The sequence below is a fragment of the Sander vitreus genome, chromosome 17 (assembly GCF_031162955.1).
Source record: "Sander vitreus isolate 19-12246 chromosome 17, sanVit1, whole genome shotgun sequence".
Taxonomy (NCBI): Eukaryota; Metazoa; Chordata; class Actinopteri; order Perciformes; family Percidae; genus Sander; species Sander vitreus.
Window position 1 is genome coordinate 8,895,380 of NC_135871.1, and position 24,545 is coordinate 8,919,924.

Genomic DNA, 24,545 nt, shown 5'->3' on the forward strand with positions numbered 1-24,545 from the left:
CTGAACACGTGGTTGAAGGAGGAAGTCAATTTCTAACTAGAACTTGACCTCAAAAGCACGAAATAGCTGCTGCTGGGGAAATGTGTACAGTAATAGTGTTGTTGTAAGTTATTTAATTTATGACAAGTAAATGTACTCGTTGCTCTAATGGATCCTAATCTGCTGTATTGGAAAAGCCAGGGACAGGTGACTGTGCACACAGCACTGTTTTAACATGCAGAGCATCATCTGTGATTTATTCAGTCAGTTCCAATGAAATCGTGTTTACATGTAAGTTCCTCTTAGATTTTTGGTACATGTTGAACTGTTCCTTTCCTCTGTTTCAGTCTCTCTTCAGTCGACTACAGATCTGGGTTAATCTTCTTGATCCAACTCGCCTGCTTTCCTCTGATGTAAGTATAGCAGTGATCTTATTCTGTGAGGGTGAGATGATTAGAAAATAAATGATGTATAACTTTTGATACTGCTCTCTTCAGGCTGAAATACAGGAGGCCCACAGTCTTCTTGGAGGTGGAGAGAACTTAAATATAAAGGTCAGATTATGTTTAAGAATCTTAACTGCACAGTGGTCAGGCAGCTTTATGAACCTGTGGCAGAGTTATTTAAATCTGTTTGTTCTATTTCTTCCAGGATGGACAAGCACTGGCCCTCTCACTTGTAAGTCTTGCAAGAAACACAACACTGCTAATAACATAGAATTAGGGATGTAACGATTACCGGTGTAACAGTAAACCACGATAAAAATGTTGACGATAACAATTACCGCTTTCATTTAAAATATCATTATTATCACGGTGGATTACCACGGTGTGGAAACCGTGTGTTTAATCCTTCCCAGCTTTATCCGAGTCTCCTGAAGTTGCCGCGCAGTCGCACTGCGTAGCCTACAACGTGCATTTCTTGAAGTTGGAATCATGGCGGAAGGAGGGGATGACCGCGCTCAGGACATTTATCAGCCCTCTAAAGCTGCTTACACACCAACCAGACTGCCAACCGTTGGCAGAAAAGGCAGTTGGACTGATCAGTCTCCCCGAGTTGGTCAAAAAAGAGCCTCAGAACACACCAAAGAGACGAGATGTAATACGTCTCCATAACAGCAGGCGGCGCTAATCCGTATTGTCGTCCAAAAATGAAAACCGGCAGCTGATTGGACGAACGTGTCACGTGGGTCTTGATTCTCCGGAAATTCAAAGACAGACTGTCATGGCGATCTCATATTGTACTAAAATAGTTCACCGAAACGTGTTTCTGAAAACATTTTAAGCGAGAAATAGGCCGTGCAGTTGCTGAATCTGTCTTCATTTCAGATTGACAAAGGTCAGTTTAAAAGATTTTCGTCAGATTTTGAGAGACTCTAGTCACGCTCATTCCGCTCCCCGTTTCCGGGTTAGCACTCTACCAATCAGATGGGTCATTTGAGCCCAAATGCTAGGCAGTGCCCGCCCCGCCGATTATACATGTGAAATTGGCCAAAATGAAGGACGACGGCCCCTCGGACGGACGGAACACACCGAACAGACTCGAGTCACTGACCTCGCCAGACTGTCCAACGGCCGATTATCGGCTTGGTGTGTCCGGGCCTTTAGAGGACTAAGTCCGAAGCATGGGCTTTGATGTTAAAAGTTGCACTTTTGATAAGGGTTTGCCTATATTTTTTGTAATATAATAAACACTGTTACACTTTTTGAAACTATTTCAGCCTGTGTAGGCCTATCAGTGCTTTCTGAACATATTGAACACACTTTTAAAAATACCACGATAATACCGAAAACCGTGATCATTTTGGTCACTATAACCGTGAGGTTACATTTTCATACCGTTACATCCCTACTTAGAATTAGTCTCTGATTAAATCTAAATGGACTTTTATATATTTCTGCAGAAACATCCACCGCTGTAATGTCTGCCCCATATAGACTGTATATAAAACTAGGTCTGCCCCTCTGCCTGTTTGTTCAACTAACAGGGTTTGATTTTGTTGTGTGGATGCATGTCGTCATTTTGGCTTCTTGGAAAAACGCATTGAGCTTTAAACACTTGTACAAAAAGATTTTTTTTTTTATTAATCAAGAATGAATTTCTAGCAATGTGTTTTATATCTTTGAATGTGTCCAGATGTGTTATCCTCTGGAGGCTGTGGTGTCCAGATGTTGTGATTTGAAGGAGTTTAATGTGCTTCTTTTTTTGTGAGAAGTCTTGATGACTGCTCTGTCTTCACAGTCGTCTGTCCACGCTGATTCTGGTGCTGTTCTTCCACTAGTGTTCCGCCCTGCAGGTACATTTAATAACTACACTTTTTCAAAATTGTAATAGTTTCTATCCATTATTAAAAAGAACTTGGTACGTTCGCATCATGCAAACATCAACAGATATTAAAACTGTTCTTATAGAAACTATAATGATAGTAAATGAAGTCTTTAAAAATCTCAACTATATATATTTTTAAAGTTGCACATATACAGTGCATCACGTTGTATCACTAAAACAATTCATTTGAAAAAGAGATGCTGATGCCCTCACTTCTATCATTTTCTTCCTAGCATTTTTTCCAATATCAGCACCTCTGGTACGTTGTCATCCAATAAATAAAATCTGACACTTTGTTTTTGATAATGGTTGTGCAACAAACAAACATCTTCTTTTTCAGGTGGTTGCCAGCTTTTTGCCACACAGCAGTGTCAAACCCGCTTTGTTTTGGCAGGTATGAAGAATATTCATCATATTTCTAAAAATACAGTATATTACAACACAGTGTACATTGATAATAATAATAAAAATGCACTATTTCAGTTTTTGTTGCAGAGTTACAGTGCTGGGTTCAACTATGCAAATAGAAATTCTTCATCAGAGCAGGTGTGTGTATGTGTGTGTGTGTGTATGTATGTATGTGTGTATATATATATATATATATATATGAATTCTTAATTCATCTTCAGTCTGTCCTCCCTCTGTTTCTGCTTCACTTTATCGTTTTTATCTCTCACCACCAGAGTAAGACGGCGTCTTTGAAGCAGCTTCTGTTCATCTCTGGAGCAGTTTCCTATGCAACATGTGCAGGGGTGTGTGTAACCTGATTGTACCAGTGGCGAGTGTGCCATGTTGATTGTAATGTTTTAAAAAAAAATGTTGCTTCTTAAAGCATTTTTTTTTTTGGGTTTGTTTTAGGCCCTTCCTCAAATTGTCGTTAACCGTCTTGGTGTAAGAAGCGCACCAATCCAGACCTTCTTTAGATCGATATTACCGATCCCACTGTCAGGTAAGTATTGATCTCTGAAACTTAAAAGAACAGTGTGTAGGATTTAGGGAGATTTATTGGCAGAAATGGAATATAATATTAATAATTATGTTTTCATTAGTGTATAATCACCTGAAACTAAGGATGGTGTTTTATCGTGTTATCTTAGAATGAGCCCTTCATATCAATGTAGGGAGCGGGTCCGCCATTGTTGCACCGCCATGTTTTCTACAGCAGCCCAGAACAGACAAACCAAAACACTGGCTCTAGAGAGGGCTTTTCGCATGTTTACGTTACCTGAAGGCCACCCTAGGTTCTATTGCACGTTTGGAATAGGAGGGGTGAGGGAAGGGGTAATCAGTTGGTTGCAATATGCAACCTTACCACTAGATGCCACTAAATAATACACACTGGTCCTTTAAATACTGCAGCATAAATCGTATTGTATCATAAATCTGAATACTTTATTTTTCATGTCATGTAGTAGATATTAGGTCCATTATAAATTCACCCTAAGGTAGACACAAAATGCTACATAACATCATTTGCTTATTTTCCTTTTCTTTTGATTTAATATGAAGTCAGCTGGTGAGGATCCAGTAACAGGTAAAACTTTTTAAACTAACCTGTTGTGTGACTCTCTCCAGCTGCTCTGGCCGTCTTTAATGTGTTAATTGTCAGAAGTGAGGAGTCAGAAACGGGGATCCAAGTGTTTGACTCCAATGGAAATCCTGTCGGCCTCTCTAAAGCAGCGGGAGAAAAGGTAAAAACAACACAAAAAGAGAGGAGCAAATGAAAGTCTTGTCATGGAACACTTTCAGTGACTTCTTTTTGTTCAGGCCGTGAGGGAAACTGCACTGTCAAGAGCAGCACTGTTTGGTACAACCGCTGCTGTTCCTAATCTCCTGGTTTTGCTCTTAAAGAGGTCAGTCGGCTTTGCATTTAGTTCTATTTACCTGGACAAATCTTCAGACTTTTACCAAATAGATTTTTCCCTGCAGAACAAGACTTTTCCAGAAGAACACTCTGCTGGCCGCTCCTCTCCGTCACATAAGCGTTGCGTTTGTTCTGGGCTTGATGATCCCTGTCTCATTCAGTCTCTTTCCACAGCTGGGAACGGTAAGCTTCTCCATCCTCCTGTGCTGTAACATTTTCCTTGTGATGAACTCCGGCTGACATTGACTTTGTTTTACAGATAAGGAAGGAAAACGTGGAGGAGCAGCTGCAGGCTGCAGCGGACGGCAGACAGTTATACTACCATAGAGGACTCTGAGGAGCTGTTTTACGCAGCAGATACAAAATCAACCACAACATATGTTGCCATTACCGGATAGCATGACAATAAATGTCTTCTTTAACATCATGCTGCTGGAAATGTACAACGCATGTAACAGACTCCAAGATGAAATGCTTTTTCTCCACCGTTTGACATTAAAACAAGCAAGAAGCTACTTTTTGATAGTAAATTTATTTAGTTGGAATATTATGTTTTCATAGATAGGAAATATTACATCAATTCATGAAAATATGTTTAGTTTTCAAAGTTACATGAGCATTTATATGTATTGCACTCTGTGTCTTATCTGAAATACTGAGGCACAAAAAACATCCTTTTGGCAATGTAGTGAAAATGCACTCACCTGTAAAACAACAGCGCTAATTATACATCAATAATAACAGTAAGACATAATGCAATAAAAATCAATGTGGACGTGGAATCACTTTTATAAAACACTGTTTGGAAAAAAAGTCTCATACAACACAACACAATTTGCTTGTACTTAAGTCATTAGTAAAATACAAAATGTGACATTGCTAAAATAAACCCACACGTTGTGCAATGCCTATTGCAGTTGTGATCTGATAACCACGTACAATGCAGTTTCTATCACTCATTAATAACTGCTCGTTACATCTGAGCCATTTTAGCTGCTGTTGAAGTGTGTGTGTGTGTGTATGTATGTATGTGTATATATATATATATATATATATGTGTGTATATCTATATATATATATATATATATATATATCTGTGTATATCTATCTATCTATCTATCTATCTATCTATCTATCTATCTATCTCTGGGTCAGACTCTTCACAACGAGTACCCAATATTTCAAACCAGGAATAAGATTTGTGATGTATGTATGTTGAGTGGGAGCTAACATGTGGAAAGCACTATCAGATGTACCAGCTGAGAAAAGTACCAGCTTATTTGTCTCCAAAAACTGTAGCTCCCCATTGTCCATAACTACTGTTAAAGACAAGGCTAGAATAGTCTTATGTTTTTGTTATTGTCACAGAATCCCACAAAAAGACCAAAATCGACAGCAAGTTAGTCTGTCTTTAAATACGCTTCTACTGTCTGTGGCACTCGGCTCAAAGCCTACTGGTTACTACTGAAGACTCAAGTCTTTAAAAATAAGCCACAAATATATACTTTCATTAAAAACAAGGCCATTTCTTAAAACAGCTGGACACTGTCATTTTTAACAAACATTACTAAAATAGGAGTAAATAGTGCATTTGTCTGTGGACTATTTTCAGCTGCAGATTAATACACATTTGGTGCTGGAGTGAGTATTTATGGCAGCAGAACTGACTCAAAATGAACTACAGTACCCATGTCCATGGTAATGAAGGAATATGTCAACCTGTGCAATAGTGCATGTGTTTTTAAAAGTTTTTTTTGACAAAAATGGACCTCAAAGGAATAAGATATAATAATAGTATTAAGAAATAATGAGTATCAATTCATTGTTGGTTTTGGTCTTTTCATGGGATTATTTGGCAATGAATACTCAATTCTGATTGGTCAATTACGCCATTCTATTCATTTCTGAATAGCAGACGGCTGCTATAGACGCAGTCCAGATCATAGACTCTGGAAGACCATTTTTAAATCAATAAAAAACATTTTTAAATGAAAATCGTGGGTCATAATTAGTAGCCTTGTAATAAGTGGGATAATGTAGAATGAGCGGGTCAACTTTTGCAATTTAAACCCTTTCATGTCGGGTCCTGCATCACCTTGTCGGGCTTTACTTTGCAATAATGGCCCTCTCGCTCTACATTATCCCTTACATAGCCAAACCTATGGCTAGCCTTTCACGCTATAATGTAAAACATCCTGGCATTGCTTATGTCACATATCAGCACAACAGTGCTGGGGACACCTTCCTACCTCACATGAAGATTACTGTGAGAAACAATTGGCTTGTGCACACTCTAATGATAACTCAGTGAACGTGTGCAGAAGCCTTTCAGACAACAGTAATTATCCCAACAAACAGAACAGCATGCTGTTGACAGTAACGTCATCCTGCAGCACGGTGTCTGATAACAGGTCTATATCCGTAAGAGCTGCTCGGCAGCTGCCAAATGAAAGAGGAAGTTCTCTGTCGCCGGAGGGAAATGATGCTGCTTTAAACCTTCCAATGTGATTTTAGAGTCTTCACACTCCTCAGCCAGGACCACCAAGTTGGCAAGGATCTCTTTAGTCTTGATAGAAATATCCTGTGAATTAATGAGCGGTTGTCATGTTAGATTCAGGACTACATTTCTTAAGCGTGGACTGAATACAGACGTGTGCTCTGAGGGAATTCTCACCTTAATGACTTGACTATCTGACCTCTCAGCATCCTCTGCAGACTGGACAATAAGGTGGCCAATGTCCTTGTGCAACTTCCCCATAGCCATGGCCTCTGTGGTGAGACACCTAACATCAGTCTGAAGGAAATGCTGCCCTTCTCTCTCAAGAATCAAAGCGCTCTTAGAAACATACTGCTTTCTCTTTGAACATACTGTACCTTTGGCACTCTGGGATACTGTGATGACACTGTCTGGGAGGTTCACATACACATCAAACAAGTCTGATCTGTTGCTTACTTCCGGATCTAGAAATCCTGCTACATATCCTGCGGGGAAAACGAACACATTGATGCATACATAATTTATTTCCCCGCCATGAGATGATGGTGCAGATGGTAGCTAATCGCCAACCGCTAGGAGGAGAAATTAGAGTAAATAAAGCAGGAGGCAGCCTCACCAGGGCATTTCTTGAGATCCTCTAGCTCAGTATCAGTCAGGTGCACATACGGGTGCAGGATGGACCAGTCTTTCCTGTGCCATGTCAGAGTCGGCAGAACTCTAAGGGGAAACAGACAAAAAAGTTACCCGCTGATGATAATATTCTCCACTACAAGGTGTTAATTAAAGTTTCAAGCCAAATGAAATAAGTCCTAAATGCACCTTGTAAACTCCAACAGTGCTTCAATCCGAGGGTGATAGACAACGATCCTCTTCTTCAGCATGAGAGCGGTATACAGGATGATTGTCTCCATACCAAACTGAGACACAACATCTGAGATAGAACAGAAACATGGACGTAAACTGGATGACCCACGTTTACTCTGAAGGAATGTAGATTGTGTTTCAAGTGAATCTTTATGAACCACAATCAATTTTAGTTGTGTTTTTCTGCTTTTCTTTTAGCATTAGATTCAAGATATCACCTTTATCATGCAAACAAGTGATTAAAAACACATACATGACCTGCTACCTACATGTGCAAATAGAATTTTTTTCAAGGGTTAAGGTTGCTTTTATTGTCTCATGAAAGACAAAATTGTCTTGGATCAAAAGGAATTGCTGCATGAAAACCAGACATGTCACCAAAATGACACCTAACAAACTACAAGTTAGTGTTCCTGCTTACCGACTGTGGTGTCTTACCTTTAACTGAACCAGCAAGGTACGCTTTCCGAACATCATAATCCTTAATTAGAAATGAGCCGTTTTCATCACTCTGGCAAATTCCTTTGGTGAGCACGGTGACATAAGCCTCCATCATCTTCACTGGACTGCCATGTTTGGTGTACATCCTGGGTAAGAAACAAATACACACCACTCAAATGAAGAAGAATGAAAAAAACACTATTTAAAGAAAAGTGTACAAACAGTGTTATCTGAGCTGAACACTGTACCTGCAGAGTATTCTACTAAGTGCAGCATACTTCTCAGGGTTGAAGTCTTTTGCTGTAACAACTATTGAAAAATGAGTGACCTTAAAAAGGGAGAAAATAGAGACAAAAATAAAACGCAAATATTAGATGAAAAATGCTGAACTCTCATTGTTCCTTGTTGGGGATTTTAATGGACACTGTACCTTGTTTAGTGCTGTAGGTTCCTGCACCTCCACTGTGGTAATGTAGTACCAGATGCGACAGAACTGACCAAACACAAAGGTGTGGAAATCCCGGCTGTCCTGTGTCAGACAGCACTTGCTGAGCAGGACTTGCCTCAGGTCTGAGCCCACAGAGGGATAGCACCATACCCATAGTGTGTCTCCATTCACATCTTTCTCTGGGCAGAGGAAAAATAAAACCACAAGTCAACATCATATATGAATCTTAACATACTAGAAGATTGGGCAGACGTTAAAAATCATATCAGACAGGGCTTCCTGGGACCAAATCTTTTATCACATGGGATGTCAGTGTTATTGGATGCGTTTAGGAACCAATCCATGACCATGTACAGAGCCGAACATGCAGGAGTAATTATTAACCAATGAGGGACATTGAGCCCTGCTGATGTGACATTTGGGTCACACTGATATCATGTGATTCTCCTACATGTACTGAGGCGCCAACTTCGCTTGAAAACCAACCGAAAATAAATAAAAAATAAAGAAACGACCTGTGAACTGAAACTTACCGATTAATCCGACGCTTAACATAAGTTGTGTTTCAGTTGCTGCCATATTCCATACCTGAAAGAGTTAAGAACCACAAGTTACCTGGAAAGAAAACACCAAACCAGCTCCCTCTCTGGACAGTAATTCAACTGTGAAGTACCTTGATTGCTCCTGCTACGTCCAAAAAACAGAATGCGATGCTGGATAGATTAAAAAAGAAAGTAAAATGTGTTTAAACTTGTCAGTGGCCTGGGTGTGATTTCTGCTGTCAACAGACTTCTCTCTTTCTCTGTGCGAAATCTCCAAATCTCTCTTCCTTCTTCCGGGACAGGAGGATTGTGCGGGAGGAGACACGCTGCAGACAACCAATCACAGCTGGTGATACTTCAGCGGCTATGGTGCGTTCATGGTTACTGAGATTATACAACATTATACATTCAGGACTTAAAAACCTTGAGAAATGCAAATAAACGATGCTGCCTAAATTTCTATTTGGATCAGTCCCATTTTCTAAATCAGCTGATAGACGAAATGTGCGCTGATTACAATAAAATAATGATCTAACTACACATTGGTAATGTTATAAGCATTTCTCATTTGAATAGCACGCTGAGTCAAAAGTACAGATGTCCTGATCATGTTTCTTTAAACCCGATCCTTTATATCAAATATCTGATGAAACTGAGTCTAATCTGCAGTATGACGCGGAAATAGTTTGATATAATTGACATTTAATGAAATTACTTGAACACGCCATCAGTGGAGCTCATACGGGAACTTTAAACACACCCAGAGCTGCCAGGTTTGTTGAAACTCCCCGTTTGTAGGTTTTGGGAGTCTATGGGGGACGCTGTTATTCATTTTATCGTGCTACAGTAGAACTATTTGTTCAAAATCAAATAATATAAGATTAGGCTATTCAGAACAGTTCTCAATAACTTATTTCCCCACACTTTATTTATTTGATCCTTTTTAATTAACACCCATGGTCACACATCAGTGAGTTACAGACTATATGTGGCAGCAGAATTATTAATAATATTTTAAATACAGCAAGAAGCACATACATGGAGAAGCAAATTCAGCATACTCCAACATAATAGCTCATACAGAAGCTACAGAGAGTCAGTGGCTGTGGTATAAAAGTGTGTAACCATGTCTAACTAACCATGATGTATCCCACAGTGTCTGTCACACTCAGGACTCTCTCACCACTCCCTCTTCATTAACTCTCTGTTGCCTGATTTATTCATAGTCTTTGCTATATGTGATATATATTTATATATTAAACTAGACTTACTAGTTATATTCTATATTATATTATTATATGTATTGATATCCAATGTTATACTGCTATACTACACTATATTATATAATTATATTATTATTATTATAGTAGTAGTAGTAGTAGTAGTAGTAGTATATTATTACTACTATTACATTGCACCTATACTATCTCTTATACCTCATACTACACTACTGGAATGTTAATATGTTATAATGTCTTACCACATCATATACTACATTATATTTCTGGTGTACGCTGTTTAGGTATATTATAGACTCGCTGCTATTAATCATATTACTTTACCTCGTACCTGTTACTTTAACTTATCACTTACGTTACATTACCTTGCCTCGTAATTTGTCTTTAAATGCTCTTGTATAGTTCATTCACTTTTACTCTTTTACTAGTTGTATATACCTCTTATTTCATTTTATTTATTCTTTTTTTACGTATTTATTTAGTTTACTTCTCTATCTGTACTCATCTCTGTCTTGTGCTGCTGCAACAACTGAATTTCCCCTCTTGAGGATCAATAAAGGATTATCTTATCTTAAAAGATGTGCCCAAATCATTTTATCTGTATCAAATATTTTATACTTGTATTAATGATAATTTAGGGAGCTACCCTTTTTAAATGTGTGTACAAACACATACATTATTACCCACAAAAAAGTGATTTTCAGTTTACAAAGTTTATAAATATGCATATTAAGATTTGAAAATAACTACATTGAAACCCTGAATACGGATACATCCATATTTATCGTAATTTTGGGAGACAGAACATAATTTCTTCGCTCTCAGTTGTTCACTTCACGGGGGTAGACACCGTGATAGGGGGATAGTAGTGTGACGCACCTGGCAACCCTAGCTAGGCCGCTCACGAGGTTCTTCCTTTCTCAGCCAGCACCGTTGCAGCGGGTGAGTGCGTGGCGTTGATGGACTGGTGAAATCTGTCAAAAGTCACTCAAGTCAACCAATTTGAGTTTCACTAGAACGCCGCCAACATGCCGGCGTATTTTCAAAGACCAGAGAATGCTCTGAAACGAGCCAACGGTGAGTAGAAATACAACTTCATGTTTTACGTTTGTCAGACATTCATGCTAACTATGCTAACGTTAGCCTTCGAACGCATCGTCCGCCAGGCTAACTGCTAGCTATCTTGAATGGCGGGGCCGCCATATCGCTTTTTTACGGCTACGTTAGTATTAAGCTAACCGGCTGCTAGGCCGTTTTGTGATCTGACTATTGGCTAAGTCGGTGACATTTCAGATATGTAGCTTAGGTGGCTATTAGATGACCGTTAACACTCGTATCGGGTTTCAAACATTATTGACAATGCCTCTTAGCTGCTGTCAAATTGTTAGTGCTATGTATTCTTGTAGCGTTAATGCTAATGTCACGTTAACAAAGCACAGTGGGCCTAACAATGTCAGGCAGGTTTAGCTAACCACGGTTGTGTGCTTGGTGCGAGATGCTAAGGTTTAGTGATATATGCACACGGTTACCAACCTGTGATAGAGCTTATATTGGTCTATTTATTGATGTGTTTACACAGAGTTTCTTGAGGTTGGCAAGAAGCAGCCAGCTTTGGATGTTTTGTACGATGTCATCAAGAGCAAGAAACATCGAACATGGCAGAAGATCCACGAGCCCATCATGCTCAAGTACCTGGAGCTCTGCGTGGATCTTCGCAAGAGCCACCTGGCCAAGGAGGGTCTTTACCAGTACAAGAACATCTGCCAGCAGGTGTGTGAGGAGAAATCTATGATGTTTGCACAGATCGGGTAGTTGTTGTCATCAGTTTTTGTTTTCTTTGGAGTCAAAGTGTAACTTCTCTCTTTGCTTTTAGGTGAATATCAAATCTCTGGAGGATGTGGTAAGGGCTTACCTGAAGCTGGCTGAGGAGAAGACTGAGACAGCCAAGGGTGAGTCCCAGCAGATGGTCCTGGACATTGAGGATCTGGACAACATCCAGACTCCTGAAAGGTGAGGATGCTCAAATGTTTCTTTGCAGCATAAAATATGTCTCCATATGTTGCGTTGGATTTCCTCTTAATTTGATACAGAATCTAAACTGATGTCTTATTGTGGTTGGATGATTGTGTGTTATACAGTATATTGCTGTCACAGCTGAGGGTATAAGGTAATTAGCATGTGCTTGATCATTTTAAGATGGATTATAAACATTGAGCTTGTTGTGACTTCAGTGTTCTCCTGAGTGCTGTGAGTGGAGAGGACACTCAGGATCGTACTGATCGCCTGCTGCTCACTCCCTGGGTGAAGTTCCTGTGGGAGTCCTACCGCCAGTGCCTGGACCTGCTGCGGAACAACTCCAAGGTGGAGCGCCTGTACCATGACATTGCCCAGCAAGGTAGTGACACACACTGAATACCATATTTAGAAAGTTTTGTATTCATTTCATTTTCTTCTTGTATGAACTGAGTGTGATTTAAGGCTGCATAAAAGTTACTGTCAACAAAATGTTTTATATTTTGTCTGTTTTTATGTAGGTAGATGTTACTGAATGATTCAGATGGTACAATACAATGGTACAGAACATGGCAGTAGCACCATTTATACAATGATAAACCAGTAATGAGGGAATCCGTGTTTTTAGTTCCCATCATGAAATATACATTTTAAAATTCAAATGTAAATATTGCTTTTATCTCGACCTAATTTTTTACAAGATTATACCGTGTTATTGCATCATTAAAGTAAAGTCACACAGAAAATAATTCAATAAATACAAACTCAGCCGTAAATTACAATTAACATTAATGTTGCATACTAAATGGTGTAAATAATATCTGGTCATCTTTTCTGCAGCATTTAAGTTCTGCCTTCAGTACACCCGTAAAGCCGAATTTCGCAAGCTGTGCGACAACCTGCGTATGCATCTGGGTCAGATCCAGCGCCACCACAACCAGAGCACTGCCATCAACCTGAACAACCCTGAAAGTCAGTCTATGCACCTGGAGACGCGTCTGGTGCAGCTGGACAGCGCCATTAGCATGGAGCTCTGGCAGGTCTGTCCCCCTAACACTGAATTTCTCAAAGGACGATATCGGAATGCTTTTGTCTACTTACTAAAAATGTCAATGTATAAAACATTTTCATAAATGCTTTAGAAAGTAGTCAACATGTATAATGTATGGCCTGTAGAACAACTAAACACCAGCTTAGTACTTGAATGTCCTCAAGTGTAATTAAATATGTGACACATGGTCAAAGTGAAGATGATATTGTTACTAATATAGAATGGGTTGTCTTTTTACAGGAAGCATTCAAGGCGGTTGAAGACATCCATGGCCTGTTTGCTCTTTCTAAGAAGCCTCCCAAACCCCAGCTGATGGCCAACTACTACAACAAGGTTTCTACTGTGTTCTGGAAATCTGGCAATGCTCTCTTCCACGCCTGCACCCTCCACCGGCTCTATCACCTCTCAAGGGAGATGCGTAAGAATCTGACCCAAGATGAGATGCAGAGGTATGGTATTCATTATCTGAAGATAGGTGCACACATTTTACTCTGACAGTGACCAAATTGGTAATGGTGCTTACTTTTGATCTTTAGGATGTCCACCAGAGTCCTCCTGGCCACACTGTCTATTCCCATCACCCCCGAGCGCACTGATATTGCTCGGCTGCTCGACATGGATGGCATCATTGTAGAAAAACACCGCAGGCTGGCTACCCTCCTGGGCCTGCAGTCTCCGCCAACCCGGCAGAGTCTCATCAATGATATGGTACATTATCTGCATAAGATAGCTTTGTTAGGTTTCAACAGTGCCAACTTTTATTAGTAAGTACTGCTTTTGCGAAGAGACTCGTGTCCTTTTTAGGAAAATTTGTATGATTTATTTTTTTTTTTAACCTTTTCAACCTGATCTTTAAAAACTGTTAATATTTGCTTTGACCAATTTATATGTTAATGTTTTCATTCTAGGTGAGATTTAACTTGCTGCAGTATGTTGTACCTGACATAAAAGAACTTTACAACTGGATTGAAGTAGACTTTCATCCTCTGAAGCTGTGCGGAAGAGTGACCAAGGTAAACAATCTGGCGGCAAACGGCTTGATTAAAAAAGAAAATTTACAGTTCATCTTTGTAATATGTAATAATATTAATTTGATAACTAGACTCTACTAAACCCAGTGTATGGTAACAAACTCTCCTACTAGGTGTTGAACTGGGTGAGAGACCAAGCTGAGAAGGAGGCTGATCTGCAGCAGTATGTCCCTCACTTGCAGAGTAATACCATCCTGAGGCTCCTGCAACAGGTAATTCTCTTCAGCCTTTTTCATTCCCCCTGGAATGCTCTCCTGAATCACATCTACAACGTAATGGTAGACATCTCTCATTGTTGTGCTTCCATTATATTAGGTTGCACAGATCTATCAAAGCATTGAGTTCACCCGTCTGGCCTCCCTGGTTCCGTTTGTGGACGCCTTCCAGCTAGAGCGCTCCATTGTAGATGCTGCCCGCCACTGTGATCTGCAGGTAAGGTCAAGATCAGGAGACATTGCATTGCTTTTACTACTTAAGAAATGAACTACTGATTAACCAACAAGAGTGTTATTACAGAGTGTTTATCATACTGTTTTACACAATTATCTAATTATTTTATCTAACATTTCTCTTTCCCCTGTAGGTCCGTATAGACCACAGCTCTCGAACTCTGAGCTTTGGCTCAGACCTGAACTACTCGACCAAAGAGGATGCCCCTGTTGGTCCTTTCCTGCAGAACATGCCCTCAGAGCAGATACGGAACCAGCTGACTGCCATGTCGGCTTCCTTGGCCAAGGCCATCCAAGTCATCAGGCCTGCCTCCATCCTGGTGAGTTCAACTTCTTACTGAGCTCTCATGTATAGACACACACAGACAGCTGATCAGTGACCAACGTTAGCTTTTTACATACTCGCACATAATACTAACAGGCACATAAGAGGTATCGTCATATGGTGTTGAGCTCTAATTCATGATTAGTGTCATTTGGCACAGTACACTCTGCTTTATTCTTCAACTTCAAACTGCATTTTGATGTTTTTGTCCCTTCTCAGCAAGAGCGTGAGGAGCAGAACCAGCTGGCCATCGCCGCCTATCTGAAAAATGCTCGCAAGGATCACCAGCGCATCCTGGCTCGTAGACAGACAATTGAGGAGCGTAAGGAGCGCCTGGAGAGCCTGAACATTCAGCGTGAAAAGGAGGAGCTGGAGCAGCGGGAAGCTGAGATGCAGAAGGTACGCAAGGCTGAGGAGGAGCGTCTGCGCCAGGAGGCCAAAGAGAGGGAGAAGGAGCGCATCATGCAGGAGCATGAGCAGATCAAGAAGAAGACGGTCCGTGAACGGCTGGAGCAGATCAAGAAGACTGAACTTGGAGCCAAGGCTTTCAAGGATATTGATATTGAGGTAAAATTTAGATTGTTTCATTAGGTTGAACTCCATGTTGCAGAAATAGGTCATTGTAATATGAGGTTCAAAGGTGAGACTTACACAACATTTGTTTTGTACAGGACCTGGAGGAGCTGGATCCTGACTTCATCATGGCCAAACAGGTGGAGCAGCTAGAGAAGGAGAAGAAGGAACTTCAGGAGCGTCTGAAGAACCAGGAGAAGAAGGTAACTGACTGATTCATTAGTGAAAATGTCAGTCACCTAGGTGTGAATTGGACACTAATCTTTCCTTCTCTCCAGATTGACTACTTTGAGAGGGCAAAACGTCTCGAGGAGATTCCTCTTATCAAAAAGGCTTATGAGGAGCAGCGCATCAAGGACATGGAACTATGGGAGCTCCAGGAGGAAGAGAGGGTACGTAAAAAAAAAACACAAAACACTGATTCAAAAATGACATGCATAGATGTGAAATTGAATAGAGCCAGGTGAGTATCTAGAATGTAAGAATTTTCTTTTTGTTGTAGATCAGTAACATGAAAGTTGAACGGGAGAAGGCTCTGGAGCACAAGAAGCGAATGTTCCGGATGTTGGAGGACAAAGAAAACTTCTTGTCCAAAATAACTGCTGCTCGTAGCTTCATTTATGAGGTAAGACAATGAGGCACAATGTTGGCGAACACAACAACTACTACTCCTGCGGCCTGTTTCACAAAAGCAGAATATATAAATCTAGGATAATTGATAAAGCGAGGCTTGACCTAGTCTAATCTGAGCATCCTGGCTTGGTGCGTTTCACGAAGGCCAAGCCAGGCTGAGGAGGAGCGACTAGGTCGAGCCAGGCTGAAGTAATTCAGATAGATGCGCGTCCATGGCTTTCCTCAAAAGACCGCGAAGTCGATCACAGATTTAGTGATGCCAAAATGGAGAATATACATTGTACATACTTTAGACAGAGTGAGCAGCAGCTTCTTGTGGAAGTACGATGACGTGAAGCACATTATTTGTATAAAAAGAAAAGAAACACGTCCATTGTAATGAAACGGCGAGAGAAAGCGTAGCAGACGATCACGGACCGACCGCGTAAGTATAGCCTAAATATACATTAACTGACCACTGCTCTGAATTGAAACCGTCATAATCATTCCATTCAAGGATTAGGCTACTAATCATTTGCACTAATTAACAGTTGTACTCTTTGCCTTAAAAGTAAGCAGAAGATAATGTTACTCAGGAAATTTACCATGAAGATCAATTTTCTAGGCTAGACTATGATGCGTAAATATCTCTTTCACTCTGTTCCTCCCTCTCTCTCATGGGCTAAATATAAATTTCCTAAGTCATATTAACTTCCACTGGTCGCTTTTAATGCAAAGTGTACAACTGTTCGTTTTTTGCAAATGACAAGTGACTCATTGAATGGTTTCAGTTAAGAGCAGTAGTTCATAAATGTATATTTTTAGACTATCATTCAGTCTATCCGCTAGCCTATTATCTGCCACGCTTTTTCTCGCGTTTCTTTTATTTTTTATTTGTTATAGAGGATGAGTTTCCTTCTCTACATATTATATGCCTTGCTCCCTTGTATATATGGACATAGAAAATAAAGACACTGAAGAAATTGCACTCTAAAATCTAGAAACTATAAAGATAATTAAGTGATAAATTCCATGCACACTGTAAACATGAATGGAACAGAGTATATTAATCAGTTATCCCCCCCCCCCCCGCAAAATATAAGGTCAAAAACATTGAGGTGTCCTCTCCCTGTTGTTACATGAATGTACAGTAGCCTACATCACTAGATAGTTACTGGTCCAGTGAACTAAGTCTATAATTTGGGAGGATTGTACAATTAACGATATGTTCTTAAAATTGTAAAATCCTCCCAAATTATAAGCCCAGTTTACTGGACAACACAAATTGCGTGCTAAGAATGCCAAATACAATGCACATAGAAGCTGAACAAACATGATCCTTATTGTTAAAGAATAAAAAATAAAAAAATGAATCAACTAAAATAATTCAAGGTGCATTGGTCAACTATAGAAATGTAACTGTCATAATATCTTCATCAAACTTCTAACAACAATATGAACAGCAGTCTTCATACAGCAATATGACAGTAACAATGAAAAAAAAAAATAATGGTCACAACTTTAAATAATAACAGTACTTGAATGAACAGCAATATGTACCTGATGTATTTTAATCCAGGCTGATAACAATAGGGTAAAACCACTGCTGGGTGATCAGAAAAGGCTCCAGGATTAAATAAATCCTGGCTGTTAGCCTGGTCGGGAGCAGGCTAGCTGCACAGAATAAATCTCCATGGTGATTTATGTGCCTCCGCTTTCGTGAAACCGAGTCCAGGCTTAAATCATCCAGGATAACGGGGAAATCCCGGTTTAATCCCTTATCTTGGTTTTGTGAAACAGGCCCCTGGGAGTTACAATTAAAATGCAAATAAACTGAAGTGCCCCCTGCTGGTACCGCTGTAATATTGCTGCCATACTTGTTTCTGGGACAGAGAGGCAGAACAACTGTATGACTTGTGCTGTGGTTTCAAATTCACTATTCTGTCTCTGAAGGAAAAACTGAAAGCTTTCCAGGAGCGCTTGGTGGAGGAGAGGAAGAAGCGCCTGGAAGAAAGGAAGAAGCAGCGCAAAGAGGACAGGCGTAACGCTTTTTACCGTCAAAAAGAGGAAGATGCACAGCGTATCCATGAAGAGCAGCTCAAGAAAGGTAATGAAATTCTTTTTGCACATGTGCACTGGTACAGTTCTGGTAGGAGGGACAGGAATGAAATGTTGGCAGTTGTTGCTAAAGTGGTTGTTTTGAGGGACATTATTACTACAGGGAGTTTTTATTTGGCTGTGGTGACTTTTGCATGGGCAAGCGAAATTGGACATGATAAAGTTTTAGTCAGGAAAATGTTTTTCCGATCGCGGCAGCCATGTCACACCCTGCGTTTTTTTCTTCTTTTTTTTCAGAACGTAATGCTATTAAAGTTTGAACACGTTTATATGTATGCTGCTTTTGTTACAGAGCGGGAGGACCGTGAACGCCTGGAACAAGAGCAGCGAGAGGAGGAGGAGAGGGAGTACCAGGAGCGCCTGCGCAAACTCGAGGAGCAGGAGCGGAAGCAGCGTGCTCGCCAACAAGAGATCGAGGAGCGAGAACGCCGTCGAGAGGAGGAGAAAAGGGTCCCCCCAGAGGACAAAGTCAAGGTACAAATTAGCTGCTTTCTTTTTTTAACTGACGTTCTGAGACTGACAGTCGGTCGAAAGTTTCAAATAATTGTGATATTATGATGGCTAGAATAGTAAAAAGTCTAAATAAGGACTTTTTCAAAAATCTGTATACTTGCTTTCTTTTACTTGATTGTGAAATGCCTTTTAATCATTCAAATAGGTAAAGGTCACACCTGTGTATAAATAGGTTAATGGTGCCCGTCTATCAGTAACATAATACAAAACAATTTATCACAATAGTTTGTCATAACATTTTGTGAAAAAATGTGATTTGTGCCATCCCTAATATGAAGGTGTGATGGAAGGGAGCCCAAATATATTGTCACATAAATTCAAGGACCGAGTGCAGAGTAATGGACTACAGGCCAAAACATACTAATGACCATAACTGATACTACTTTACAGTGCCTTGTAGCGACAAATTAGGTGAGTGATAACAATGTAATGGACCAATGTGTCTTGATTGATATGTTTTGCTTATACAGGATTGGGGTGAGAATGAGAAGCAGATTGAGAAGGAGGAAGGAGGAGGAGGATGGAGGAGGCGCACGGAGGGAGGCGAATCAGAGTGGCGTCGTTCAGTGCCTGACAAGTAGGTGTTGGTAACCCTATTTAGTCATCCTTTTTAATACCATAAGGGGCTACTCTAACAATACCCGTGCCTGCTCTAGGGAGTGGAGGCAGGAGGGCCGTGAGGATGACAAAGAGGAGCGAGAGAGAGAGGGGCCCTTCAGGCGAGGAGAAGGTTTACGCAGGGGCGGAGATGACCGAGGCGCCCGTCGGGGCTTTGATGACGATCGAGGCCCACGCCGTGGCGGTGATGATGACCGTCCTCTACGCAGAGGGATGGACGAGGACCGTGGTCCACGTAGAGGCTTTGATGATGACCGCGGCCCAAGGAGGGGTGGAGACGATGACCGTGGTCCACGTAGAGGCTTTGATGACGACCGCGGTCCCAGGCGTGGCTTCGATGACGACAGAGGTTCCCGTAGAGGCATGGATGATGGGCCACGGCGTGGTGGCGATGACCTCAAACCCTGGAAGCCCCTGGGCAGGCCTGGTAAGCCTGCAGCCATTCAGCTGCTGGAGATATCTTGCAATTTACCTGAAGAAGGGTTTATTGAATAATCCGACTGCTCAGCAGCCCTGTGCTCACATGTAAAGTCAAGCAGGATGATGAGCCAATGCTTATGTCGCAGGTGGTTGGCGTGAACGAGAGAAGGCCCGAGAGGACAGCTGGGGTCCTCCCCGTGATGCCAGCGAGGAAAGGGATGATGCCGAAAGAGAGGGGAAATCCAGAGACAGCTTGAGAGACAGTCGTCCAGTCAGGTGGGCCTGATAGACCTGTGCCAAGAGTGTCTGTCTATTTATTTTTGTAATAAATGCAGAGGATATCACAGTTGCCTTTTCAGTGAGTGGTCACAGTTCTGTTAACTGGCATCACTGTCTATTTACACAGAGAGGAGAATACCTGGAGGAGAGCAGGCACAGAGGAAGGAGGAAGCGCCTGGCGAGACTCTCGCAAAGAGGACACTGACCGAGATGATCGTCGTGGTGGCGAGCGCCGTGGTGGCGAGCGCCGGGATGACCGTGAAATCAGACCCCCACCCAGAGATCATGAAGAAGGTGAGCAGAGCATGATTTAGGATGTAAGCGTTACATGCATATTAGGGATAGGGTAGGTGTGTAAACTTTATTTAGCACTCTTGTCTAACAAAACAATTAGGTACACTATATGAGCATGTTGTATTCTGCCAGTAGAGGTCGCTGTTTACCTGTTATTACTGCAGGTGTCATAAAAGATACCCACCAGGATGTATCTGTGTGTGTGTGTGTACAGCTATTTATAAATATATATATATATATATATATATATATATATATATATATATATATATATTAGGGCTGTCAGCATTAACGCGTTAATCGAGATGCGATTAAGGGTCGAGAATAATGCGTTCATTTTGTTTTTTTGATCGTCTTAATCGCATGCCGCCATTTATTAATTTATTTTCACTTCACTCGGCTTTGCGTCGTGCCTAACAGGCTACTATTTTGCCGTACTTCCTCGTAACACATCCTGCACGCGGATTTCGGTGCCTCATTCCGGTGCCACTGATATGCCTGCACTTCTCTCTGATGCTCTGAAACAGACGTCACAGGAAACAGAAACATTGCTGCACATGACACTAGTTAACACTACACTCGATAGCAGCTAATGTTAGCCTACTGCTAGGCTACCGCTAGCTAGTTAACACTATACTCGACAGCAGCTAATGTTAGCCTACCGCTAGCTAGTAGCTGGATTAAACACGGTTAAAATGCTAAAGTGTGACTGTATTTCACTGTAGAGGATTCCGACACCGGGATGTAACAATCTGCAGCTGCTGTTGTCGGAAAAAACGCAGACGGTGCATTCAATGAGACTGGTAATTTACAGCCTCGTGGTGCATTCAAAGTTGTTAAATTCAAATGTGTGACTAGATTAAATATATAATAAACAAATACAAATCTTAAAATCATAAAGTCACTTTCTTTGCATTCATTTGATTCCCAATCAAGATACACTGGTAAGAATGACTTTCCATTGTTAATATGTATTTAAAAACAGTTCTGAAATGCAAAATAATAGAATTTTAATTATGTGATAAAACATGAGATTAATCGCGATTAGCTATAGAAATTCAACGATTAATCGCGAAAATGTAACAGCCCTTATTTATTTATTTATTTATTTATTTATTTATTACTAGTTGTACTTGTGATATCAACATGTTCCTGCTTGAACATGACTTAATGTTGTTTCCTTAGGAGGTTGGCGTCGTGGAGGTGTGGAGAAGCTGGAGGAGAAGCCCAGAAGCAGCGATAGGGAGCCGGAGCCTGAGCCTGATGGAGAAAAGGGCTGGCGTTCTGACAAAGACAACCCTCGTCGCACCAAGAACGAAACCGATGACGATGGCTGGACCACTGTCCGCCGCTGAGCAGTAACCTCGGCATCCAATTGGCTCAGTTAATGAAGAGTTGGTTTTGGAAAAAAAATAATATTCAGTAGCCCATCAACCAGTAAGCCGCAGTGGTGAATTTATGGCCACACGCTTCTGATACTCGTGCGTTATTCCTTTTGGACAAAATATTTGTAGACCGTAGTTTTCCCGGGGATTTCTTTTCCCTTTTATCTTTATTTTGACTTTCAGCATTTTGAACCAGTCTCCTTACCACCCAAAACACCATCAAACGATGAACTTGTGTGCATTTAGGTGTCATGCGAACCATCACAAATGTAAACATGACTGCCCTGAATGGTTAGAGGGGTTTATTACCTTACGTGAAGTGAAACTGACTAAACTGAAAACCAAATGTACCTGCTACATCTTTCAATACAAACTCAGTGCATCACCAATGTCTCGTCTTAATCATTTTTCATAGATATTATATTGTGCCACAAATCAACAATTCTTGTAATCACAATGACTAGGAATTTGTCATCTGCTTCCGTGATCTCTGCTCTTCATCTAATGTTTCAGATGCTTCTTAACCTGTTAAAGAACTAGTGGAATTTACATTTTGCTGTGCATGCTTAGAGTATTCAATTGGTCTCGCTTTATATCCAGTGTGTGGCTCTTTCTTGCTGCAATCAATGGTATCAAACCAGGTTGCATGTTTACAGATAAAGCCTTTATTAATAAAGATGTTTGCTCACCACCCAATTGTTCATTTGTCTCAAATGTAATGTCACCATTACAGATTGCAGCACACCTATCAGTTTATGGCTAGTGTACAAAAATAAGTAACTTGAGACAGAGGCTCCCAACTTGGGGGTCAGAGGATAATCCGTAAACTGTATATAAAGAGGGATAAAGCTGATGGGGCACACAACGTGCCATTTAACTTGAGATGTCAGAATAGCTGATTGTACAAATGTCTTCCAGTATCTGTACCAGTCCATATTAAAGTTGAACCCTTTTTATGTACCGCTGACAAACTAAGTTGTTGGGGACTGTATGGGTAGCCTGTGTCCACTGAAGGTGCTTAAAGAGCAATCTTAGATCCCAACAGTTTTAGTATTAGCTCCAGCTGCCCTGACTTCTACATAGTGCAACACCAGTAAAACTCAACCATTCTTCATCTTGTTGGGGACGTGCTGGATCTCTCTGCTTTCAAGGTACACTAAGGCTGCATCTCATTTCTCTGTCTTACCCCTTCCCCTTAGTTTTGCGTGTTCACGTGAGAGTAAAGGCTGTCCCAATACTCATTTTGATCGAGGGGTAGGGCTAAGGGTTAGGGGTAAGATGAGAAATGAGATTCAGCCTAAAGCCCCTAAGTTTTGGTAGCATTTTATTACACTACCATCGTGTAACCACTAGAGGTCGGTAAAGCTCCGTGGAGGGGGCCGACACGCTTCACCGTGTGAGAGCACGAGGTGCGTTAGTTTATGACCATGATCAGCAGCTAACTCAGTGTCAAACTCAGGAGACATGAACAAGCAGACGGTGGTCAGTATGCAGTCAGTTAGCAAACCAGTAACATAATGTTAGGGGTTTAAAAAAAAACAACAGCCCACCCATGATTAACTTCTTAATATTGGCATGCGTGTTCAGTAACAACAAATGGCTTCGAGTTCGGCTTACGTTGACTATTTTGAGATGTGCCATAAAAATAATGAGGCTAATAATAATAATAATAATAATATGTGTCATGTGTAAGACATTGAGTGATATTTATATATTACGTATTAGTTGGTGCTACAAAATAAAATGCGTCACCTTAAGGAACTGGCTGAGCGAGTTCAAATAAAAAATCTAAAACAGCCATCTCCCAATGATTCCTGATTAAAAAAAAACCAATGTATTGACACATTTTTACCATGTTAAATCAGGCGTATTATGTGCTGTACAGCTGTTGGTGCTCTGACAGCTTTGCAAACCCAGTTTAGTCTTTGGTTTGTATTTTATTCCACACAGACCCTTAACCTAACCTACCCGCACAAATAAACCCAGTAGACTTGTCCATAAGCTTTGTATGGGCAAGTATATTTCCTGGACTACAAGTTGGCGACAACAACAATATAATAATATTAATAATAATAATAATCATAATAATAATAATCATCTCACACTTTAATAAATATGTTTACTATTCAGTCTCATCTCTGTAATTTTCTGACATCAACACTCAAAAACATGCAAACAAAGAAAAACAGAAATATAAAAAATATATAAAATTAAAATGTAAAACCCTATACAGCATTATTTATTTGTCTCAGTTCTAAGCAGCCTCATGATGACTAACACGGCGGCGTGCTATCAGTGTGTATCATTTCTGTATGAAGGCCCTCGGTGCGCGGCCACGGCTTCTGCTCTCAGTCACTTACACACACACACACACACACACACACACACACACACACACACACACACACACACACACACACACAGTCTGTAGTCACAGGTAGCTACTCTAATAAACACCTGGGCACTTTGCATTGAATAACACTGAATGAGACACAGCGACTCATCAGTGGGAAGGTGCTATTAGATTTTTAAGATGTTCAGCCTTCACGCAGAGTCCAGTGATTGACAAAAAAAAGCTCTAAATCTATAGAGCTAAAGCTTGTTTGTGTCTCCGGTGTCTCCCAAACATTCCATCCAGCATAAATGAAGAGTCTTCAATTTGA

General features: G+C 40.7%; 3 protein-coding genes across 3 annotated transcripts; 2 read left to right on the plus strand and 1 right to left on the minus strand.

Moving 5' to 3' along the window:
• The first annotated feature begins 10 nt into the window (after positions 1-10).
• On the plus strand, positions 11-4,967 carry sfxn4 (sideroflexin 4). The gene is made up of 14 exons (XM_078272946.1): positions 11-186; positions 327-392; positions 477-533; positions 631-657; positions 2,221-2,275; positions 2,541-2,566; positions 2,648-2,701; positions 2,791-2,853; positions 2,991-3,059; positions 3,166-3,256; positions 3,883-3,998; positions 4,075-4,160; positions 4,237-4,354; positions 4,431-4,967. The coding sequence occupies exons 1-14, from the start codon at positions 148-150 to the stop codon at positions 4,506-4,508; spliced, it is 945 nt and encodes a 314-aa protein (XP_078129072.1). The 5' UTR covers positions 11-147; the 3' UTR covers positions 4,509-4,967.
• Positions 4,968-5,783: 816 nt separating this feature from the next.
• dennd10 (DENN domain containing 10) lies at positions 5,784-9,257 on the minus strand. Its single transcript, XM_078272944.1, has 10 exons — positions 9,095-9,257; positions 8,955-9,009; positions 8,404-8,600; positions 8,222-8,301; positions 7,971-8,119; positions 7,488-7,599; positions 7,285-7,385; positions 7,046-7,153; positions 6,846-6,940; positions 5,784-6,752 (listed from the first exon to the last, which is right to left on the minus strand). The coding sequence occupies exons 2-10, from the start codon at positions 8,998-9,000 to the stop codon at positions 6,585-6,587; spliced, it is 1,056 nt and encodes a 351-aa protein (XP_078129070.1). The 5' UTR covers positions 9,001-9,009; positions 9,095-9,257; the 3' UTR covers positions 5,784-6,584.
• Positions 9,258-11,107: 1,850 nt separating this feature from the next.
• On the plus strand, positions 11,108-22,573 carry eif3s10 (eukaryotic translation initiation factor 3, subunit 10 (theta)). The gene is made up of 22 exons (XM_078272546.1): positions 11,108-11,278; positions 11,781-11,971; positions 12,075-12,211; positions 12,433-12,596; positions 13,055-13,254; positions 13,506-13,714; positions 13,802-13,973; positions 14,174-14,278; positions 14,410-14,508; positions 14,612-14,728; positions 14,880-15,065; positions 15,290-15,637; positions 15,742-15,846; positions 15,922-16,035; positions 16,146-16,268; positions 18,209-18,362; positions 18,666-18,847; positions 19,357-19,463; positions 19,543-19,931; positions 20,071-20,200; positions 20,331-20,497; positions 21,683-22,573. The coding sequence occupies exons 1-22, from the start codon at positions 11,230-11,232 to the stop codon at positions 21,850-21,852; spliced, it is 3,618 nt and encodes a 1,205-aa protein (XP_078128672.1). The 5' UTR covers positions 11,108-11,229; the 3' UTR covers positions 21,853-22,573.
• Positions 22,574-24,545: the final 1,972 nt, after the last annotated feature.

Coding starts and splice junctions, on each gene's coding strand:
- sfxn4 (XM_078272946.1), top strand. CDS start 148: ATGGATCCTAATCTGCTGTATTGGAAAAGCCAGGGACAG. Junction 2,567..2,647: donor TTCCAATATCAGCACCTCTG/GTACGTTGTCAT, acceptor CTTCTTTTTCAG/GTGGTTGCCAGCTTTTTGCC. Junction 3,999..4,074: donor CTAAAGCAGCGGGAGAAAAG/GTAAAAACAACA, acceptor CTTTTTGTTCAG/GCCGTGAGGGAAACTGCACT.
- dennd10 (XM_078272944.1), bottom strand. CDS start 9,000: ATGGCAGCAACTGAAACACAACTTATGTTAAGCGTCGGATTAATCG. Junction 7,386..7,487: donor GCACTGTTGGAGTTTACAAG/GTGCATTTAGGA, acceptor GTTTCCCCTTAG/AGTTCTGCCGACTCTGACAT. Junction 7,154..7,284: donor GGATCTCAAGAAATGCCCTG/GTGAGGCTGCCT, acceptor TTTTCCCCGCAG/GATATGTAGCAGGATTTCTA.
- eif3s10 (XM_078272546.1), top strand. CDS start 11,230: ATGCCGGCGTATTTTCAAAGACCAGAGAATGCTCTGAAACGAGCCAAC. Junction 14,729..14,879: donor CCCGCCACTGTGATCTGCAG/GTAAGGTCAAGA, acceptor TTTCCCCTGTAG/GTCCGTATAGACCACAGCTC. Junction 16,269..18,208: donor CTCGTAGCTTCATTTATGAG/GTAAGACAATGA, acceptor CTGTCTCTGAAG/GAAAAACTGAAAGCTTTCCA.